The sequence below is a fragment of the Cricetulus griseus genome, chromosome 2 (genome assembly GCF_003668045.3).
Source record: "Cricetulus griseus strain 17A/GY chromosome 2, alternate assembly CriGri-PICRH-1.0, whole genome shotgun sequence".
Taxonomy (NCBI): domain Eukaryota; kingdom Metazoa; phylum Chordata; class Mammalia; order Rodentia; family Cricetidae; genus Cricetulus; species Cricetulus griseus.
The window spans coordinates 191336231-191354502 of NC_048595.1; the positions used below are offsets into that span (position 1 = coordinate 191336231).

The 18272-nt window shown below is 41.5% G+C and overlaps 1 protein-coding gene across 1 annotated transcript; it reads left to right on the forward strand.

The window, feature by feature from the left end:
• The first annotated feature begins 989 nt into the window (after nt 1–989).
• Nucleotides 990–16007, forward strand: Cdo1 (cysteine dioxygenase type 1). The gene is made up of 5 exons (XM_027400864.2): nt 990–2742; nt 6578–6655; nt 8647–8801; nt 13468–13637; nt 15311–16007. The coding sequence occupies exons 1-5, from the start codon at nt 2573–2575 to the stop codon at nt 15338–15340; spliced, it is 603 nt and encodes a 200-aa protein (XP_027256665.1). The 5' UTR covers nt 990–2572; the 3' UTR covers nt 15341–16007.
• Nucleotides 16008–18272: the final 2265 nt, after the last annotated feature.

Below are 18272 nucleotides of genomic sequence, written 5' to 3' on the forward strand. Positions count from 1 at the left end.
AGGTGATACTTACTGTTCCAGTTCAGAGTCAAGAGAGTTCTCTTAGAGAAAAACAAAAGGGAAGATAAGTGTTGAAATGGTCTACAACCTTCCTAATGCTGCAGCCCCTTAATACAGTTGCTTATATTGTGGTGCCCCCAACCATAAAATAATCTTGTTGCTACTTCATAACTGAAATCTTGCTAGTTTTGAGTCATGTAAATATCTGGTATGTGTCATGACCCACAGGTTGAGAACTGCTGGTCTAGAGTTTAGACAGAAGGAATAGTTAATGGAGACATGGTAAGAATAAGAAAATGACTAAAATTTTATTTAGTATGTGATTGCCAAAGCATATATGTGAAAGTCAGAAAACTGAGGAGACAATTCTCTTAATTCCATCTCTCTGGGTTCCAAGGATCAAACTCAGGTCTCCAGGCTTGCCAGATAAGCACCTGTATTAGCTAAGGCATCTCACCTGCCATGCAAGATACTTGTAACAAAAAATATTAAGTGAAAGATTTTCCCCCTAATCCTTATTCCTACTGGGATTGGTTTGTAAGGGGCTCTGAATCCTGATGTGGAGACACACACCTTTAATTCCAGCACTTGGAAGGCGGAAATGGATTCTAGGAGTTCAAGGCTGGACTTCACTACATAGTGAGACCCACTCTCAGAAGAAAGGGTTCTGAAGAATGACTCAAGGAAGTAGGCACTGCTGAGTTGGGTGTTTGAGCCTACCTGTCTCCATGCAGAAACAACCTCTAGGCGTTGAACGGATGATCAAGAGGATCTTGAGAAACACTGCATTTGAGGTGCCAGCGGGTTTTAAGAGGGTGTGCTGGTCATATATCAGGGAGATGCAATAAAATAATGAATGGACTTAAAGGAGAATGTGTGACCATTTGGAAAGACCTTTGAAAATGAGAGGAAACTAAGAAAATGGAGAATAAAATGCAGAGATCAATTTAGACTTATATTCCAAATATTAAGTAAAACAGAAGGCCTAAAGACCTACTGGCAAGAATAAGTAGGTTTTGAGGTGAGCTATAACTTGATTCCAGATGCCTTAGTAACCACCTTCCAGAAAACCCCACAAAGCTGTTTGGTGTATGTTTTGTTTGCTTTTTTTTTTTTTTCTCCTGCTTTTTGTTTCTTATTTGTTTGATTGTTTGGGCTGTGGGACACATGTCCACAAATAGAAGCTGGCCTCAGCCAGCCAAGTGCTAGGATTACAGATGGGAGCCATAATATCTAGTCTGTCTCCCAAAGCCATGGTTTTCCATAATGGCTATGTGTGGTGTGATAACATTAAACAGGGGTGTTCCAAAATAAAACAATGCAGCCCAAGTAAATGTGTGTACAGTAGTAGGGGTGGGGATACAGAAGTCTATATCTTTAATAATTCAAATCATTCATAATGGAAAGAAGGAATGTATACTTTGTGGTGTGTCTGTTCCTTTTTCAACCCCTGCTGTGTGTGACCCCTGCTGTTCCCAGAGCATGCTAGGTGCCAGAAGGTAGAACTCTTCAGTGTTTGTGCCTAGAATTGAAGGATTCTAGTTAACCCATTACAATCTTTTAAATGACTGCACGGTGACAAACACCACCACACACACACACACACACACACACACACACACACACACATAGACACACATACACAGTCCAGCCCCAACAAAAGACTTATTGTTCTCACCATCTCTTAGCATTTTAGGCTCTTTGCACTGGATATCTTTTACCAGACCATATTTAAGATCCAAGCACCTGGTCTTAATAAAGACTCAAGAATTCTTTGTCATGATTTACCCACAGTACTGTGCATTTAGATTTTAAAAGAAGAAGAAAAATCCCAGCACTCTGGAAGCAGAAGCAGGCAGTTCAAGGCCAGCCTGGTCTACAATCAGCCTGTGCTATGGTGTGACTCTAAAGAAAGGATTATCACCTAGCCAGGGACAAGTATGCGGACCGTTAAGATTCACAGAACAGTCGTTCTGGCCTGGGCATGGATCGCATCGTTTATCTTTCAAGCACCTGCATTTGGAAGATGGGTTCCCTTTCCTTAGTATCCGCCCCTCCCCACCCCCAATCTAAAACGCACCAGCAAGCATGCATTGTAAACCAAGCCCGGGAGGTGGGTCGGAAAAGGGATGGGATGGGTGTCTAAAACCCGGGGAGAAATTGCCCAAAGCTCCCTGCAACTATAGAGCGAGGACAACAGTGGATTTCTGAGATGACTGGCGCACACAGGCGGCTGGAGTCCTGTGCCAGGGCCTTCCCTCTGGCGCTCTCCATCTCTGGCCCCTTTCTCGGTCTCTCCGCCTCACTCCACCCCCTGACTGTGGTTGGTACATTCTGAATGACTCCAAGAGCTTAAAAAGGGCCCGGGAGGGCGGATTCCGCAGCTTTGGTATTGACCGGTGCGGTGTACTAGGCTGGTCTCTGGTGACTTCCAGACTTGAGACTCGATACCCTTGCGAAAGTTTTTACTGCTGTGGGTCCGGGCGTCCCGGGCTCTGGGTGTGTCGGGTGTCCAGCCTGCAGCCGGGGTCCTTGCAGCCGGCCTGGAGGGGCGCACCGCAGCCCTGCCGGGATGGAACGGACCGAACTGCTGAAGCCGCGGACCCTGGCCGACCTCATCCGCATCTTGCATGAGCTCTTCGCGGGCGACGAGGTCAACGTAGAGGAGGTGCAGGCTGTACTGGAAGCCTACGAGAGCAATCCAGCCGAGTGGGCTTTGTACGCCAAATTCGACCAGTACAGGTGAGCGTGCCTGGGCTTCTGCAAAGCTAGGTCCCTGCAGTCAGAAGGGAGGCCGCCCGCACTACTCTCACGTTTTCTGCTATCTCCCGCAAAACCCCGCCACCCCCACCCTTAGCCTCCAACACAGCGACACCACACCCCACCTCCGTAACCGTCTCTGGCACAGCACTTCGGGACCCCTCCGCCACCTGGCACGCTCAAGTTTCCGCCGGGCAGCTGCCTGGGACTGACCACAGATGGTCGGAGGGCGCTCCAGATTTACCCTCCCAACCATCAATAAAAGGGTGGTGGTGGGAGACACAATCCCAAATCAGCCCTCAACCCTCAGCCCCCAGCCCTGGAACACTTTCATGTAAAACAGCACGCGGATTTTTTCGAACTGTTACTATACAGTTCTTCCAAATCTCTCACCCCAACTGAGGGTGGGATCACCCACTGACAGCTTTTGTAAATTGGGTACACCGCGGCTTTTGCAGCCCCCAAGTCCTTGGCCTTCTCTGGGCCTTGTTTCCCAGAATCTGGAAAGGAAAACTAAATAAAGACCGCTACTTTCGGGACCTGCTTGAGTGAGTTGTCTGGTAGGCTGAGACCTTTGGAAGCCTTGATTTAGGGATTAAGTCTGAGCGATCATTGTTGGCCCTCAGGGGCCAGAGTAAACCTTTGAGGTTTCTGTGCAGAAGAAAGCAAGCTTCTTCGGTGCCTGATAGACTGGCTAGTGAGAGGAAAGGATGGCAGAGAAAGGGACTTTTCCTCGGAAGTCGTCTCCCCTTAAAGTGTAACATGTACAATAAAGTTCTGTCAGCAAGGACCGTTTCAACTGTACTTTGGAACTTAAAGTAGTAAAAGCAAGGACAAGTAGGGTGGCATTTTGCGTTTGTTTGTGTTTGTGTTAAGCAGTCTCCTTTGACTCTGATCACTCAGTTCTGAACTGGGTCCTGCACGGGAACACCTGATATGTCTACTTAAATGTTAGCAGATAATTGCCAATTTGTGGGCCAAGTGTACCTCCAGTCACTTCACACAGTGAGAGACAAAGCTGTTCTTATCTCAATTTGACAAACAAAGACCAGCAGGAAAGGAGTTGGATATCCTATACAAGGTCTGTTTCCCCAATATTGTTTAGGAGCCTACAATGAAGAAGGCCGGCCACCTGCAGCCCCTTTGGCCTGAAAACCTTTTACATAGCTCCATATATGTAAGTGTATAAAATAAAAATCAAATATTTACCGAAAATCAACCATATTTTTTAAATTGGCATAATATAATTTTATCATTTATTAAAGATGAAAGCAAATATGCATACTAATGGGGTAGATTGCCTGTTTATTTTTACAACCAAGAAATCTTGGTTGAATATTTGTTATTCTGATTTTACATTTGAATGCAAGATTATTAAACATGAAAACCAACTGAGGTAGGACATGATGCTTGCCTGTGGGAGATGGAGGTAAGCAAACCTCAGCTGCACTGTGAGTTCACAGCCTAGTATACATGAAATCTCCAGAAAGATGCCTCCTCACATTTACACTGGCACCATGGCACACGCATGCCCACACACACACATGATACAATAATAATAAATTTTTAAAAGCTAATTGCTATACAGTCATGTGATGACTCAGGCAAATGCTGCTAGGTACCAGTTTATTACACATTACAATTTATTTGGAGTTAATTTTTGGCTGTACATTCAGAAATCATGTGCTGTTCCAATTTTCTATGGCCCCACGTTCCACTGTGCAATGCACAATTTAAAAAGCTGGGCTGTAAACCACCATGCAACTTTCTCAAAGACTTGTGACAAATTCTTCTGTTACAGTAGCATATCTGGAGATATAGCAATGTCCAAGTCAAATTAACCAGGTGTATTGCAACAGGTCTGCTCTCTAGACAATGGCATTGCCAGGGATTTCTCCCTCAATCCAAGGCACAGCGAATTAAGATAAAGGTAAAGTCCTGGGTGGGATAAGGGTGGTCTATAGGGAGAATAAGAAGAGAGGATGATAGACATGAATTCTGTAGTATTGTCCTTGGTGCCCAGAAAGGTTCCAATCTGTGATCTGGGGTTGGGAACAAGGCTATGTGTTCCAGTATATGCAGACAGTGAGTTCTCTGAAGAAGTGTGGTGTTAGTACAGGAACCCTGTTTACTGTGATTCAAAGACGGTGTGTACAACCCCTTCCTAGGTCACAAGGAACCCAAGTATAAGGGAGTCTAACAGCTAAAAAGAAAATAATAGCACTTGATAACTCCCCAGAGACCCAAGTCCTGCAAGTTCTGGCCCTGAGCCTGGAACATGGTAGGAAGTACAGGACAAGAGTAAAGCTGCAAGGAGAGCATGAGTTGACAGATGACTGAGTGGACAAACAGTACCAAAACCAATGCACACAAGTCTTCCTTACCCGTAGAGACAGCCGTCTAAAAATGAATGCCACAACCCTCAGCCATTGCTGGCTAGATGCTGGCAACAGGTCCGTTTGGACCAAATTACAACTTAGGAGTTCAAGTGTCCTTAGGAGAGTTGTTTTGGTTTGGATTTTTTTTTCTTGCCAATTATAATAGTAAAAAGGTTTAGTAGTATTCTGACCTAATGTAGCCTTTGTTCTGGTATTTACTTCAACCCTCGGTTTTTTGTGCAGAACTTTTCCTTATGAGTGCTTTTGAATGTGTTTGTATCAGGACTTTAGTAGTAAAACTGGGCAGAATTCTAGAATAGTCCTCTAATGAAACTTCAGTCCTCAAAGCCTACTAGAAGGGGGAAAGGCCCAAAACAATAGCAACATTCTTTTCTGGAGTAGTAATGAACTTTCTGAATACCTTCCGTGAGAATGCTACTTTTTATTAGTTTGAGACTGATAAGCATGGAGAAACATGAAATTTGGATCATTTTCCCCCTGTTATCTTTTCATGCCGGTAGTCAAGACTGAACAACTACCGAAGGAAAGTTGGCAAATCAAAATACAGAAAGATCTTGTCATTCTTCCTGGACAAAAAAATAAAAATATAGGTTCACAATGCAGAAAAGTCAAAGGTCATCTGTGAAAAACAGTTTTCATTTGTTCTGGGTTCTGTTTTATTGAGGTAGAACTTGGGGGCTGGGATTCATGCTTCTATGCACAGTAGGTTAAGTGGTCCACTTTGAAAGCCTGTGACCACCTATACCTTTGAGTGGCACCTGCCATTTCTGAGAAATGTGCCTGGAGGCTAAGTACTGCTTTCTTTAAATAATGCCTTCCTTGTTTTAAGAAACAAAAACAAAAAATGCACATTGAAGTGTCTTACACTTTGTTTGGGCTAAAGGAAGCTGTGCCCATTGTTTTTAGATGGCTGTATGAACAAAACTGAACTATAGATTTAATTACATTAAATGGGTGTGAACAATTGGTACTGAGAGAGAGGGGCTTTCCTAAAATGAGCTTGTATAGCTCCATGCTCTATCCTTTCCTTAACAGTTTTTGAAAAGCTGAAAATTTGGTTTGGTTTGGTTTTGGGTTTTCTTGCTGCTGTTTTTGTTTTTATAGTTCCTTCATTCTTGTTTTGTTTTTAAAAGAACAAACCCCAAGCCCTACAAATGGCTCCTACTGAACTTTTACATTTGAATGAAAGATTATTAAACGACAACAACAACAAAAAAGGCTGGGCATCAGTGATGCTTGGATTCCCAGCACTTGGAAGGTAGAGATGGGGGACCAGGAGTTCACAGCTTGGATTAAGTGAGACCCTTGTTTAAAATGATAATAATAGCAAATAAAAGTAAACGGCCTTTCGTTATACTTCCTTTTTCTTGTACTCTCTGAGCAGTCAGATTCAGACTGGCATTTATCTGTCTTTTTAGGTATACTCGAAATCTTGTGGATCAAGGAAATGGGAAGTTTAATCTGATGATTCTGTGCTGGGGTGAAGGACATGGCAGGTAATACAGCACCTCCCTCACTGCACATGTCTCCTTTGGGTACTCCTGCCTTGGGCCTCCTCCCACCCTCAGTGGTTCTTGCTTACCTTCCTTTGATAAATCCGTGGTTTGCCTGGGCATGGTGGCACACACCTTTAATCTCACCATAAGAGCCAGAGGCAGGAACTCTGTGAGTTCCAGGTAGTTACAAAAAGCCATATATCAGTACTCTGAAGTAACATTTTGGGGTGTGCTCTACACTAATGTGAATATGTGTTTGTAATACTTCATTGATGAAGTTGAGGTTAGATGCACATTGTTTTCTATTTTGCACATTTTGTCAACTTCTTGGGTTGTTAACTGCTTTTATAATGTGTTTTTAAAGAGGCATTCAATAATTTCAAGGTCAAGGTTCAGTTGGTATTAAGCTATGGTGTACACAGTGAGTTTTAGGACAGCCACGGCTACATAGTGAGACTCTGTCTCAAAATAAATATTTAAAAATATTCTGTTTTGCAATGCTAGAAATCAAATACAAGTCTCATGTATACTATAAGCACTCTACCCTCTAACAATGAACTACATCCCAGCCCCATTCAACATATGTCTTGCAGTGTCTGGCCCAGCATGTGAACAGTAAGTAGTGCCAGGCTAGTCACCAACTTCACAAAGACTAGCAATTCACATTTTAGAATTATTTATTTACATTACCCACTAATCTCCACATGGAGTTAGCATAGGGGGTAGGAGTCTCAGACAATCACTATGTACATTAAGATCAATCACCCCCAATCTCTCCCGGACCCAGGCAGCAAGATGGTTAAGTGGGTAAATGTGCTTGCCACCAAGCTAGATGATTCTCTCCAATTACTGGAATCCACAGAGAAAACCAACTCATACAAGTTGTGGACAGACGGACACACACACACACACATAAGAAAATGTAAAATAATGAAATTAAAAACAAGGGCTCCACCCCAAATGAGTAGTAATTTAGAGGAGGCAAATAATCACCTTAATTCAAAGTCTCTGTCTCCTATGGAGTTAAACTAGTTTTGGAACTGTGCTTAACCCTGACCTTTGACCTTTGTGGTATGTGTGATGTGTCAACAACTGTGGGACCAAAGACCAAACTGGTAAGATTTGGAGCTAGAAAAACATGTCACAAATTCAGAAAAATTCTACCTACCTCTAGTTAATTGTTCAACTTCTTTACCAGGAAGGTAATTTAAACTAACACCAATACTTTAAAATTTGCTTCCTTTTCTTTAGTTTGTACATTTGTCAGCTTTGTTACAATCTCTATTAACTGATTCCAATGTGGTACAATTATTATAAATGAGTATCTTTGTTCTTTTAAATTTTCTTTAATGAACCCCTCCTCCTGTTTTCCTTTGCATGTGTGTGTGTGTGTGTGTGTGTGTGTGTGTGTGTGTGATGCCAGAGATAAAATCCAAGACCTCACATATCATGCAAGCACTCTTCCATTTCTAATATTCTTTCATTATCAATTCTAACACAGTTTAAAAGAGTTATTAAATACTACATTTTCCGGACATTATGTGACACCTGTAATCCCAGCAAACCTGTAATCCTTTCTGAAGCAGGAAGATCATGAATTCTAGCCCAGTCCTAACTGCATAATGAGGCCTGTCTCAAAGACAACCATAAGCAAAACAAAAAGACAAAAACAAACAAACAAAAAACCGTATTGGGGGAAAAATAAAAGGAAAGGTTTCTGGGTTTGTGTTTTGTAACCAGGTAATAGTTATAACATTAAAAAAAAAAAAAAACAGTAAACCACTCTTTAGTGGGAATTTACAAGCCTTGATGTGGATGTTGGGTTGTTACTGTGCCCAGAACAATGATGCTGAGTTGTAAATTGATAAGTGTAAAACACATCAACTGAATGAATTAGGTCCTGTGAGCTTCTTAACAGTGTATCAGTTTCAGCTCAATCAGTGGGGTCCTGGACCAACTACTGAGTTGTTTGTCATTTTGTGCATATATAGCAGTATTCACGATCACACGGACTCCCACTGCTTTTTGAAGATGCTGCAAGGAAACCTAAAGGAGACATTGTTTGCCTGGCCTGACAAAAAATCAAATGAGATGATCAAGAAGTCAGAAAGGACCTTAAGGGAAAACCAGTGTGCCTACATTAATGGTAACAGCCTATTCTTTGTTTATGAGCACGTAGGAAAAGCTGAACTCTTATCTATGCATGTTGATGGAAAATAGTTGCAATATGGCCTAAACACAATGGTTTCTACAACTTTAAAGCAAGATTGGAATCATTCATTCAAAACATATGAATGAAGATTGTCATTCATTGGAAAGTCGTTTACTGTTAAAACTTAGAGAGATGGGATATGAATTTATACAAAATAGTTGTGTCTACTTGGGAAATGTATGGTGTGTTTGTATTAGAAAATGCAAGGACATGTTCTGGAAGTGATTAAAAACGTTAGCTAGTGCCTATTTCTCTAAACTCCATACAGCATATCTAAAAGACTTTTCTCAGGAGAAATTTTGCAATGTATATTGTTGGGCAATGACTTACAGATATCTTACCAAGAATTTGTTCTTTCCCTGATGTCTTCTGGAATAGCCAAATGCTCCCCAGGAGAGGCAGTGAATTTACTTCTATTTCTAAAAAGGATCATAACATTCCAGAAGTTCATTAAAACATATGAGAGTCATAATTTTATTCTCACTTGTAGATGAGATGGCCAGTAATAATGTAGAATAATTTTTATTCTCATTTTTAGATGAGATTGCCAGTATATATGAAGATTAAATAATGTGTCTGGAGTCACTTAGGTTGTAAATATTTAGCTAGCATTTGAATCCACGTAGTTTGAGTCCAAACATATGCTTTTAATCAGGATGCTGTCCTGCTTATATAAAATAAACCATTACAATTTTTCCCTGGCAAACGCAGTACTTCCTTCATATATCTTAGAGTCTAGCATTGGCCTTGCTACTTGGCTTAAATTTATTAGATTATTAGTTTAGGAATGAAAATCACTTACAAAGGTCAGACTGTATGGGAAATGTTTTCTCTTGTATTCCCATCCCACCAGTCTGAATTTCCTCTGCAGACATTTTACTTTGTTTTCTCAAACATTTGAGGGTTGCTATATAGAAGGCACACCAGCTTTATAAGAACAGACTTGTCACTGATACCACAGCACAGGAAAGCTAAAAGCCTCTTAGGGTAATTACTTTCAGCTGGAATCAGAGAATGTCCATTGCATCTGGAAAAGAGCTTTGCCAGGGGTCTCCAGTGCAGAAGCTTGGAGCAGCCTAACTGATGATGAAGGAGGGAGATGCAGACTAGGTAGAAATGGTTTTGATAAGGACTTGATGATCACCAACAGGACAGCAGTGGTCACCAACCCCAGTGAGGGAGTCCTGACTCTTTTTCCACAGAATTGTTAAATTCTAGCTTTTAATGTTAATTTTTGCCAATTAGTAAAACATGGGGTGAGCTAAACTGAGTAATTTTGTATACTAATTGCTGAAATATGTTAAAAGCTTTCCAGCCCCTGATTTTTACAGATCAGGGTGGACATGGTAAGATCAGGGGAAAGTTCCCAATCCAGGGAAGGGTACAGTCCTTGCACAGAAAGGAAACTTGAGGAATGGGGGCAAATGGAAAGGAGGAAAGGGTTGGACAAGGAAGTGTTAGGATACTATAAAGAAGATCAAGACACCAGCCTCCAGGAGCAGTAGAAAGATGAGCTTTCACCCATCAGCAGAGCTGTAATTGGGAATGTCTTTACCCATTTGGTAGCAACATACAGCATAGGGTGGAAGTAAGAGGGGAGCTGGAACAGAGACTCAGCAGCCTCTTTCACCTGAGGAAAGGTCAACAGGACCTTGATTGAAGCAACCAAGAAAGTTCCAGTATGACTGTAACAGAGGGTATACCAGACACAAAGGGGAGAAAGAGACAAAGATTAAAATGCAGAGACTATGAGCAGTGAGGCTCATGAATGGACCTTGCCACCAAGAAAGTTCCAGTGTGACTGTAACAGAGGGTATACCAGACACAAAGGGGAGAAAGAGACAAAGATTAAAATGCAGAGACTATGAGCAGTGAGGCTCATGAGTGGACCTTGGGCCCTTCTAAAGGATGGGTACCTTGATCTGAGGGCCTTTGACTGCAGGATTGTCCACTGTGAGCCTGTTGGTGTGGGCATCCACAATTAGAAAAGCAAAACATTATTTGTGTACAGAGCATTCAGTTAACACTGAACACTCATTTGAAATTGTGCATAAGCGGAGGATCTCTGTGAGTTTGAGGCCAGCCCTGGTCTCCAGAGTGAGTGCCAGGATAGGCTCCAAAACTACACAGAGAAACCCTGTCCCCCCCCCCACCAAAAAAGAAAGAAATTGTGCATAAGCAGGTGCTAGGTGGCTTTGGTTTCATTAATATAGTGTTAGCGTATCATGTAGCTTCAACACTCAAGAGTCTGAGGCAGGGGGATTTTGTTTTGCAAGTTTGAAGCAAACCTGGGCTATGTAGTAAGTTCAGTGTCAGCCTTGGAGACACAGAGAAATTCTAAAGAGAATATTGGGCCAGGAATAGTGGCACACGCCTCTAATCCCAACACTAAGGAGGCAGAAGCAGGTGGATCTCTCTTACTTCGAGGCCAAAATGGTCTACATAGTGAGTTCCAAAACATCCAGAGTTACATAGTGAGACCCTATCCTGAAAAAAAACAATGAGAGGGAGAGAGGGGAAAGGAGAGAGAGAGAGAGAGAGAGAGAGAGAGAGAGAGAGAGAGAGAGAGAGAGACATTGGTTTTTGTTTTGTTTTGTTTTGTTTTTTAATCTTCCTGGACATAGTTGTCCCTGTCTAGATTGGTTATCTCTAAGCCAGGGCTCACTGTCAACCTACATGTCCCCTTGATGTCATGCAAACCTTCCCTTGCTTTTTCCTGCGTTGGAGCTTATTTCCTGAGCTCATGTTGTGTTGGTTCTTGGTTCACATCCTTGTTTGTGTAAGCATACCTTCCCGTGTCTCTTTATGAGAGCAGTCATGAACAGTCAATTTTTGAGTCTTCCTAATATCTAAAATCAAAACCCTGTATTCAAATCTTCTAACTTGATAGATGAATTATCTGGATTTGAATTGTTCCTCAGAAAGCTATATCTTTGTCTTTTAGTATATCCTGTTCCTGTTCCTGTTCCTGTTCCTATTGAAAGTCCATGGTCATTCTCATGCTTAACTCTTTCTCTGAAAGATCTTCCAGAAATGTTTGGAATCTTCTCATGTGGTGCCTACATTCAGCACCATGTTGTTTCACTGTAATAAAGTTACCTAAGGACTCATCATTCTGCTGGGTGCTTAGTTGCTTTCAGTTTGAACACTTGTGTCCATCAATCCAAGAAATTTTCTCACGTTGTTCCTGTGAGTTGTGTTTCTAAAGGCCTCTTGTTTGGATATTAAGCTCCCTGAACTTGTCCTTTGATCTTTTTCTCTTTCCTATTATTTTAATCTTTGTCCTTTGAGTCTCTGAATCCTCCTCAACTCTTTCTGCCAGCCCTTCTGGTCAGGTTTTGTTTAATTTGGCGATCCTCCTGCCTCTGCCTCTTCAGCATTTCCTACTGGCGTGTACCACCACATCTAGCTGTCTTTTTATTTTGAGAAGCCTTGTTGAGGCTTGGGGTGTAGCTGAGCTGGTAGAGTGTTTGCCCGGCATGCATGCACAGTCCAGGTTCAATCCCTAGTCCCACATAAAGCAGCCCTGAACTTGGGAGGTGAGAAAGGTGGATCAGAAGTTCAAGGTAACCATGGGCTACATGAGAGCATCTCTCAAAGAATAAAGAAATAAAAACAAAAAGTCTTTTGATTCCTGCTCCCCTTTGGGTGTTTTGTCCCAGGGAGAATGCTAATAATAGACTTTTCCAGGTCTTCTCGGTGTCCGGTTTCAACTTGCTTTTCCAGGCTGCTCAGGCCACCCTCTGTCTTCTGCACTAGAGGTTAATTCAGGTGTGTGCTCATGTGTAAAATCCAGGGACAAAAAAGTTCCCTGGTGGCTCTGAACACAGGACAGGGCTTGTTGACAGAATCTCTCTCTGAGAGTCAGGCAGAGCCCTTTTGTGGAAGAGGTGCCTGTGGCAGGATGAGAAGGGCTTTTCTGTGGAGCTGGTGAGACTCCTTACCAATTCCACCCAGACGCTTGCATCTCTGCCTAGAGAAAGAAGTCCTAGGTGATGGCTGATTGGTGAGAAAAGAGAGACTCTTGCCATTCATATAGGACCTGTTGCTTCATTCACTTGCTTATAACCTGAGTTCAACCATGGTACTCTGTCTAGACAGAAAATCTCTGTCTTCTACTGGGGTTGAGAACATGGAGGGGAAGGAAATGGTGAAGAGATTTAAGACCTTACTTCCTAAACAGCCTTTCAAGCAGTCAGTGTGTTTAGCCCAGTCTTCACTTGTTTCCAGAAAGTTCCTGGTACTGCCAATTCCTGGGCTATTTGAGGGTTTCAAAATACAGTTTCTTTCTTGTTTTTTTTCCCCTGAGTAGTTTAGGATTTTGTTTTCTTTTTTTAATGAAGCTACCTTCTAAGCATTCTTATGGATGTTTTCTTTCTTGCATATGTATCTAGTTTTAGCCTTTCACTGGAATGTGAGGCAGTTTGCAGTAAGGATGCCTGCATGGCTCTTACTAACCATAGAAAGCAAATTAATTCAAATGTATATTCACCCCATACTCATTAATATCAATGGAGGGTTGTGAGTGATTAGGAAACTTTTTGCCTTCACCTGCCATCTTGCTTCCTTGGTAGTTTTCTGTCTTCTTTTGTCTGTTCAGATTCCATTGGGTTACATCGAGTAGAGAATGTCAGCCACACGGAGCCTGCTGTGAGCCTTCACTTGTACAGTCCACCTTTCGATACATGCCATGCCTTTGATCAAAGAACGGGACACAAAAACAAAGTCACCATGACATTCCACAGCAAATTTGGAATCAGGACTCCATTTGTAAGTACAGTTTCCTGGGCTGAAATGACTTAGAAGGGACTGGAGAGGTGGTTCGGATGTTAAGAGCACTTGTTGCTCTTGCAGAGGACCCAGACAGATTCAGTTCCCAGGTCACACATGGGTTCCACATCATTCTTAACTTCATCGCTATAAGGGATCTGATGCAATAGTGTGTTACATGTAGGCTTTTATTGTTCTAAGTTTATTCAGTGTGCTGGAAAGATGGCTCAAGAATTCATGGTTCTTGCAGACAACTTGCATTTGGGTCCCAGGACAGATGTCCAGCAGCTTACAACAACTGCCTTTAACTCCAGCTCCAGGGAGATCCAATGCCTCTGGCCAGCTTAGGCACCTGGACTCACATGCATATATCTACACATAAATACACATTATTTTAAAATTAATAAGCATTATTTAAACATCACAAATCCAGATATTCTTGAATGAGATCTCAGGGTAAAAGTCCAATCTATCCTTATTATTTCTTTTTTTCAGTTTTAGGTTTTTGTTTTGTTTTGTTTTGGTTTGGTTTTGGTTTTTTGAGACCTGGTTTCTCTGTGGCTTTGGAGGCTGTCCTAGAACTAGTTTTTGTAGACCAGGCTGGTCTCGAACTCACAGAGATCCACCTGCCTCTGCCTCCCGAGTGCTGGGATTAAAGGCATGAGCCACCAATGCCCAGCTCAGTTTTAGTTTTTTAATTTTAATTTTTATATAAATTTTTATTTAAATTAGAAACAATCTTATTTTACATGTCAATCCCAGTTCCCTCTCCCTCCCATCCTCCCATTCCTTATTATTTCTTAAACATTGGAGATAATTTATTTTTTAATTCAATAAAATGTAAAGATGTGTTCCTTGGGGAGCTTCAATATGTATATTCATTCCTAAAGGAAATGTTTTCTCCCGTTGGGAAATAAGACTGAAGTCTTTATTTGGCCTGTTTCCCACTATATGACCTAGTGTTTACAGGTCTATTTTACTGGGATATCAATAAACTGCATTTGCAGAGACTGTTCTAAAGCTATGTTTTGACTATCACGTGTGCTAGCTCGTTCATTGAGATGTAATTCTCTTTAGACCACAAATATATTGAGATATGCTATATGCTAAGATATCCTTCATGAAGGATAAGCATGCCCCTGCCCAAAATGCAACCAATATTACTATGGTAGGACAGTTTTCTGCCATTAGTGAAATTAATTGGGATGGTCTTAATTTAGTCATGAATGAAGTACATAGAAACTCATCAAGAACTATTGCATGGAAACAGGTTGTCACAATCCTTAAATCGCTTACTACCCTGTTTTGCCTTTGTCTTCCACTCTAAAAGATATTCTTATCACAAAAAGAAAGCTGTAATGCTCCATTGTCATGGCCAGGCTTTTAAACTCTGCTTGAGAAACAAGACCACTTAGAAGTGGTTCTCAACCTTCCTAGTGCTGCAACTCTTTAATACAGTTCCTCATGTGGTAGTGACCTCCAACCATAAAATTATTTTCATTGCTACTTCATAACTGTAACTTTGCTAGTTATGAATCATAATGTAAATATCTGTGTTTTCTGATGGTCTTTGGGGGATCGCAACCCACATGTTGAGAATCACTTTCTATAGCACAAGCCCTCATGCCTTGTGCGAAAATTCTTCCACTACTTTCTCTTTTCCTTCCTTACAGCCAACTTCAGGATCGCTGGAGAACAACTAAGGCATACCAAGTCCTGTGAAGTTTTGCTTTCAGGTTTTCTGAATGTTTACCTTGGGCAGAGAGGCCACCCACCATTTGCTGTCCAGTAACCCAGATAAATAAAGCCCATGCTCGGTTCTACTGCCAAGAGGCGCTAAGGAAGCAAACGGTGTCCTGAGATGTGCAAGAGAAAATCCCACTAAAGAAAAAGTCTAGTGAATTTTAACGGTCTAATCACATTGCTCTGGGTTCTTCTGTCCGCTAATCCATGGAAATTCTACTGGGGAGTTTCAGTGGGGGCATTTCAGCCTTTGGTAACTCTCTGGTCTCTGAACTGTAGTAATCAAAAGTAAAAATCAGAAACTACAAACTGTCAAATGTCCGTTTTGCTCTACCTGGGAGACTAAATATAGAAACCTTTAATATACTTCATATGTTCGTAATATTTGACGAGAATTTTTTAAATCTGGATTTTATTTTTTCAAGCCTATTTGTCAAATTCCTATGCCGTGGAGAGTAGGGAAGCATGTAGCAGTTTGTTACTTGGCAGTGAACAGCAGTGGGTTTAGAAATGTGCCTGTACCCAGACCTCCTGCAAACAAAAAACTGAAACTGTGTTTAATGTGTTCCCCTTTGTACTGCCACCAAAATTGCCAAACAACTTTAATAAAACTGGATTTGAGAAGTAGTAGATGTTGCCTTTTGATGCATATAATAAAAATCATCATATAAGGGATAATTTCTTAGATTTAGATAAATTACCAAAGCAATGTGAAAAAATACTTTGGTTTGGGAGAGGGTTAGTGGTGTGTGTGTGTGTGTGTGTGTGTGTGTGTGTGTGTGTGTGTGTTTTGCTAGCAATCAAACTCAATGCTTCTTACATATTTATTACACATGTACTTCACCACTGAAGTATACCTCCATCCCCAAAGATGTTTCTATGATATAGAATTGTGAAGGCTAAGTAGCTACATTCAACAGCGACTTGTGGGTCTCATTTTCACTAGTTCACAAAAATACCAACACAGGGGCAGTCTTGCCTGAAATTTGCACATGTGTCCTTATTTACATGTGTTCAAATGTGGCTTTGTATCCAACATTTAAACAGTGAAGCCTTATAGAAGAAGATAGATTCCTAACATCTTAAACCTTGAAGTTACCTGGAAACATTAGGCTAGGCTGTATTTTCAGCTAGGGTCTCCTTCTGAAGAGGCCATCATCACTCCAGCCTGCTGCAGCCCCAACTCACCTGTTTAGACAATTCTCTTATAAATATCTCTTGTCATCTTGGAGTAGGTATCTTGGGACTCAGTTGGGAAGTGAAGTCGTTTCTGAAAATGGTTTCTAGACCTATCACCTCAGACATGCTTACACTAAGCTTCTCATCTTTGAGGTGGATACTAATATTTATTGAACGCTTACTCCATAGTAAAGATTATTCAGTTACTTGGATGTAACACAATTCATTCTGGAAAGCAAGCCTAATAAATTAGATGCTAAATTTTTCTGCTGTGACTGCAATATACCACAAACTTAGTAGCCTAAAGCAATGCAGATTTGCAGTTTGCTGTCAGCTGTATCATAGAGTCTAACATTTTTTGCATTTTTATTGGGACTTTGCCCTACCTTTCTGAGTAGGGTCTGTTGTTGGATTTCCCCGCCTCTTGATTCTGCCCCTATCTATCTCCAAAGCCAGAAAAATGGCAGGTTCACCTCTGCATGCCATCAGTTCAATTACCTTCTACTTCCGTTTTCTACTTTGAGGAACTCATGGTTGGATAATGTCTCCATGTCAAGGGGTGTACCCTTAATCATATCTCTTGCCAAAGACATTAATAGGTAACATTAGTAGATCATTAGGATGTTGCTATCTTTGGCAGGGAGACCTTCTGGCTATCCCAATCTGTACTCTGGACCTCAGTGAGCATAGCCTACCTCACATGCCAGACATGGTCACCATCACCAGGTGTTCAAAGTCTCTCATCCTGTTATAATTTCAAAGTTAAAGACCTTCTCCAAATCTCATTCAAATTAAGAATGAGGAAGACAGTCATGTGGCACTTTCCCTGGAGAAACATGAACAAACATCTACTCACTCCAGATGGAGAACTGACCATAGACCAAAGCAAAGATACCTCCAAAGTCCAGCTTCCTGAACTAATGAGTTCTATTAGGATTTTTGCAGGAATGTGGGTGAGAGGTTCTGGGCATGGCTCAAAGACAGTTGCATCACCAAAGCCCACCCCAGCATGGGTGACAGCTCAGAAAGCTGAAAACCTGGAGCTCACTGCACAGCCTGCAGGCAGCTCAGCAAGTTAGACAGTGACATCCAGGTAGGTCAATGGGTCTGAGCCTCTTCCAGGCAGCTTGACTGGTGTGAGTCCTCTCCACTGCTCCACTGAGCTTGGCCTCTTCAAGGTGCCTCAACTAGTCTGAAAGTATCTCTCAGCAGATCAGCAGATATATATATATACATATATATATATGTATATATATATGTATATATGAGGCAGGGACTTCCTGAAGTCTTTGAAACTTTGAAGTGTTTAACTCCTAAGGCTAAAGAGCATTGCTGCAGGATGAAATGTCTCCTGCACCCCTTTAGGACATACCCCTTTAACAAGCTTTCTTCCAAAATGAAAATTTTTCCATTACACTAAATTGCTAGGCAACACTGTTATAATCCACCCTGCAACACAATTCCTCTGTATATGTGAACCCACTGAGTTAAGACATACAGTAGAGGTCCCCAACCAAGATTTTAGAAGTGTAGGGTTTATATCTGGGATTGGCTCCCGGCAACCTCACACCCACTTTCCTTGCATTTAGATTGTTCACAGGAAAAGCAGCCAGAGCCACCTTCATTTTTTTTGTCCCATATATTAAGACAAAAATGAATGTAGTTGTACATTTTGTACTCATACTATATGCAAATATTTTAATGTATACTAAT

Coding starts and splice junctions, on each gene's coding strand:
- Cdo1 (XM_027400864.2), top strand. CDS start 2,573: ATGGAACGGACCGAACTGCTGAAGCCGCGGACCCTGGCCGACCTCATC. Junction 8,802..13,467: donor CCAGTGTGCCTACATTAATG/GTAACAGCCTAT, acceptor TTGTCTGTTCAG/ATTCCATTGGGTTACATCGA. Junction 13,638..15,310: donor TTGGAATCAGGACTCCATTT/GTAAGTACAGTT, acceptor CCTTCCTTACAG/CCAACTTCAGGATCGCTGGA.